This window comes from Pteropus alecto, unplaced genomic scaffold, assembly GCF_000325575.1.
Source record: "Pteropus alecto unplaced genomic scaffold, ASM32557v1 scaffold8, whole genome shotgun sequence".
Taxonomy (NCBI): Eukaryota; Metazoa; Chordata; class Mammalia; order Chiroptera; family Pteropodidae; genus Pteropus; species Pteropus alecto.
The window spans coordinates 23466833-23471525 of record NW_006494609.1 but is presented as its reverse complement, the minus strand read 5'-3'; the positions used below and the strand labels follow the sequence as shown (position 1 = coordinate 23471525).

At 64.2% G+C, this 4693-nt stretch overlaps 1 protein-coding gene across 1 annotated transcript in view; it reads right to left on the bottom strand.

The window, feature by feature from the left end:
- Positions 1-4556, bottom strand: part of TNFAIP2 (TNF alpha induced protein 2) — a 13926-nt gene extending 9370 nt beyond the window's left edge. The window contains exons 1-5 of the mRNA XM_015599602.2: positions 4267-4556; positions 3554-3865; positions 2717-2939; positions 405-777; positions 6-49 (exon numbers count right to left, since the gene is read on the bottom strand). Of these exons, the coding sequence (XP_015455088.1) occupies positions 6-49; positions 405-762 (402 nt within the window). The 5' untranslated portion in view covers positions 763-777; positions 2717-2939; positions 3554-3865; positions 4267-4556. The remainder of the gene's footprint in view (positions 1-5; positions 50-404; positions 778-2716; positions 2940-3553; positions 3866-4266) is intronic.
- Between the last annotated feature and the right edge of the window lie 137 nt (positions 4557-4693).

Here is a 4693-nt window from a genome sequence, read left to right as displayed (position 1 = left end):
CCGACCGCCTCCAGCCGCCCGAGCTCCAGGTCCGCCTTGAGCTCCTCCACTGCGACGACGGAACAGCGGTCAGCCGGCCGGCCCGGGGCAAGGGCGACGGCAGACACCGCTCGCCTCCCATGGCGCCCACGGGAGGGGAGGCTGAGAACCCGAAGGGCGAAGCCATGCGCCCAGAGAGGCCAGTCGGTGTCCCAGACAGGACTGAAGCCGGGTCACCTACTCCCAGCCCCCCAGATGAGGTAGAACGAAGGTGGAAGCCGGGAGTGGGGACACCTCTAAACCCATCGTTCCCACCCTCTCTGTGTCCTGGAAGGAGCAGGCCATCCGCTCAGTGAGCCCCCGCCCTGCCCAGGCCCTGGCCAGCTCTGACAGGGCCCCCAGCCCCACATGGGGCTCCGGCCTACCTGTGGGCAACCGGGCCGCTGGCCCAGGAGGGGCCTGGAGCTCGCCCTCCGGCTCCGCAGAGCTGGGCTGGCCCTTCTTCTTCTTCCCTTTGGTGAAGACGCTGAACATGTTGGCCAGGCCTTTCGTCTTCTTCTTCTTCTTCTTCTTCAAAGCCTCTTCCTCCTCCCTCTCCGGGGCTGCCTCGGCCTCCAGTCCGAGTGGTGGCACTAGGTCCTCGGAGGAGGCCTCCGACATGGAGGCCTCTGACCCAGCCTCTGACGTGGAGGGCTCCTTCTGGGGGCTTCCAAGGCGGTCAAGAACTCCTGGCACCGGCTGCTGGCCTGGGAGGCCTTGGAAGAGGGTCAGCATCTTCAGCATCGCCCTGGCTCAGGCCTGCAGGTTGGCGAGGGACGGGAGAACGAAGGGGTCAGCATGTGCGCAGCAGTTGAGCGCACAGGCCCAAGCACACAGTCGCGGAGGCAGCTCTAAATGAGCCTTATCTACTGTCACCCTCACGACTGCCAAGGCTCTGGCCTTCTTCCATCCGTGCCTGTGCCAGAGCACAGACAGCTCAGCTCCTTCCCTGGACACCAGCTTCTCATCTCGCACAGCAGCCCTTCCGACTCCGCTCCGCCACCCCCCCAGCCCCCGAATCTCTTGAGCAGGGAGGAAGCTGGGGGTGCCAAGCCTCCCGGATGGAGGGGCCCTCACTTCGTTTTTGGCAAACCCTTCCTCGATAGCCCATCCTCTGGGCAGGGGATCGCAGGACACGAAGGCACCCGAAATCCAGGAGCCCCTGGGGAGGGGCAGAGACTGGGCTACAGTCCCACTGCACAGAGCAAGAACAGCGGTCTGGGGACCTCACACAGGAACAGGGCGGCTGAGGCAGAGACCCAGCCCTGGCCCCGCCCTGCATCTCGCTGGGTTCTTGTCTTGTCTTGTCTGGCTATGGAGTCCCAGACGGATGCTATGAGCAGAAACCTGGCTGCTCCTGCTGGAACCGCGAGGTGAACAGAGCCCCATATCCGGGCCCCATATCCTGGCCCTGGGACTCAGTCTGAAGAAACCATAGCGCCCTCTCAAACTCCAGTGGCTGGGAAAGGACTTCGGAGAACCTTTCACGTGTCAGGTAGGGACAAGGGACCAATGGGCCATGGCTGCCTGTGGTCACACAGTAACTCAGACCAGGAACCCAGGCTTCCTGGCTCCTGCTTCACCCTGCATGGTCCCAAATGGGGTGACAGCATCATCACAAAAGCTTTCACTTCCTGGGCCCTTCCTGGATGCCCATCCCATCTCTTCCTCATTCACATCCAGGAAGGGTGTTACTGTCCTCACCCCACAAAACTGACCCAGGGAGGCGTAGAACACCCCTACGGCCAACAGCTTGGGCTTGGAACTCATCACCTGGCTCTGGGTGCCCCCGCCTCTGTGACCCCACCACCTCACGAGCTGCATTCAGAGATGGGGGACCCCCTTGTGCCCAGTAGCACCCTCCCAGCACCTTGACCATTTTTGTCAGAGCGCAGGATCAGTGGAGGGGAACATGACCGACCCCAGGGGAGAGAACAGGGATGGTCTCCCTGGTAACTGGGGTCATCTGTAATCTGAGTAGCTAGTCCACCACCCAAGAGTAAATACACCCAATCATGACTCATGGCACATTCTGACTTCGATTCTGCTTTGCAAAGGCTCTGCCAGGCAGGAGGAACCGGGGTGTGTGTGCGTGTGTGTGTGTGTGTGTGTGTTAGAGGGGGGCCTTGCCCTAAGCACACAGCAGGCGTGGTGGCTCAGATCAGGCCTGGGAGACTTTCTAGAGACCCTGTCACCTCCCCATCAGCCCACCTATCTTGTCGCATTCCCCCAGTGGCTCGTCCCAACCCCCTGAGCTTGGCCAACGCCACCTGGAGGGGCCAGGAAGCCTGGGTTCCTCCTACTGGCTCCACCAGGTGCCCTGGGCCAAGTCCTACAGTGGCCTCCCCTGTGCCATGCAGGTTGGAAGTTCCACTACAGAACCAGGCAGGGGGTGGCCGGGGCACCCCCAAACCAAAGTCCCTAGGTATGAGACCACTAGGCGCGTCTGCCATGCCCACCCATGCCCCAGCTTCCCCTCCTGATCCATCCCATTGTCATGCCATAGGAGCTGGTCTGGCAGGCTGGCCGGGGCTGCTCGGCCACATCCTGGATGCCCAGGCCCGTCCTCTGGTCCTCTGCCCTCCTGCTGGAGTGAGGGAGAGGGCCATGTGGCCCAGTGGCACTGCGCAGCAGCCTCACCTCTGCCCTCGCCGCCCCCCACCTCCTTGGCCCCCACACATGCTGGGCTCCATCTGACCTCCAGACCTTGCTCTCGCAGGTCCCCGCATGGCATCGCTGCCTTCTTGCCTCTGGGCCACAAAATCCTCCTCACCCTTCAAAGTCCTGCGGCCCGTGGCTCTCCGAGTGCTGCTGAGACGATGCGGTGACACCACACGGCCAAGGGCCAGCCGCTGGCCGGGCCTCAGTCAGCGTTGTGTCCTGAGTCCCCGTGTCTGTCACGCCAATCTCAGCGCCCAGGTCTGCAGAGGAGGGCAGGAGAAGCATCCCATCAAGCCCGGGCGCTGTCTGCGGGAGACGAGGGGCCCAGAAGTGGCACCCCTCCTTCAGTTTTCCCAGCTCCCCCTGCTTCTCCTAAGGCCCACGTGCCCCTCACCCTCCTCCCCCAGCCAGGACCGGCGTCCACACAGCCCGGCCTGGCCTCTGCACCTGGCTCCTGCGACCTGGGCGGGATGGGGAGGACATACCCATCGCCCGGATGACAGCGCTCCGGCACGTAACACATGAAATGACTTGGCCTAGGTCAGCCAGCCAGCCTTCCTCCCCCCACCACCCGTGGGCCTCAGCCTTCTTCCTGCGAAAGGGAGACCCCCGCCCTCACTGCCACCCCCGCGCCTTTCCCCACAGCCCCTCCCTCCCCGCTGAGAGCGCCAGATCCTGGCCCTCCGCGGCACCAAGCGCAGCCACTTGGGGCAGGGGCCTCAGTTTCCCTGGAGGTGGGGCTACGAAGTGCTGGAAGCTTTGAGCGCCCCGCCCCCTCCGCTATCTTCTGGCCGCGGAGTAGGCGTCGCGCGGACCCGCAGCCGCGCGGAGTGGTGGGGACAGACGCCCGGCCCGGTGAGTGGAGGCCACTTACCGTGTCAGCCGGCCGCCGCAGTCCCTCAAACCCTGGCGCGGCCTGAAATAGCCTCAGACCCCGCCCCAACCGGCCCGTCCCTCTTGGCAATCGCGGAAAACCCGCGGGCGCGCGCCAAGGCTGCACGGGGCGCGCGCGCCCCCCGAGGTGGTGCCGGGGCTGTCCAGGAGGGGAAGGGTGCGGGGGGTCGCAGGCAGGGTGGCGAGACTGGCCGAGAATCCGGGTACGTGGGGCGCAGGGACCGGCGCCCAGGGCGGACTCGAATCCCTCTGGCGCTGACCCATTGTCCGACGACGGCTTCTGATTGGCTGGCTGGAAAGGACCCGGGGCTCAGGCCCACATTTCCGCGTCACAGAGTCAGCACCCACCAAGCGTCACTCCCCACACCGCGGGCTACGGAAAGGTCCCACCCTAACGTCCTCGGCCACGCGAGGATCGCCCCCTCTGGGGAGCGCGTTGCTTACTCTGGGTATCACTGTGACCACCTAGGAGCCTGGGGAGGGAGCCTTCCCGGAGGAGGCGCCCTAAGGGAAAGGGAACTTCAGGGATGGTCAGCTGTTGACAGAATCCCTGGGCCAGGCGCCTTCCTACGTTCTCACGAGCAGGACTTGCTTGAAATGAGGAAATGGCTCAGAAAGGTGAAGTGGCTTGCCAGAAATCAGGTGGGCGATGATGGCGGAGTCGGGATTCACACCCTCCTGGTGACCTCTTACCTAAGCCCTTTCCCTTTCTGGGACCAGGGCTGGGCCAGGACAGGCTCCTGGGGGCACAAGGCTGGGTCCCAACAGCTCAGGCTTGATCATCACTCAACTCAGTTTTGTCCTCCCTTGGTGGGCCTTGAGCGGGGCACACCCCTTTCTGGGCCTCGGTTTCCCCATCTGAGCCCAGTGTCTCCGGGTCTGCAGTGGGGCGGGGAGGGCGTGCTGGTGGTCCCTTCCCTAGAAATTCCTGACCTCTGGGAAGGACTCGTCATCCAGGAATTTCCCGGCCGGGCTTCTCGTGGAGCTTTGGTCCCTCCCTCCCTTGCATTTGCTCCCCTCCTCCAGCTGGCTCCCCACTCCCCCTCTGGTGAGTGGGCGGGCCACCGAACTGGAGTGCCCCTAGGAACGGAGAACTTCCTTTTCCTCCCTGGGAATGGTG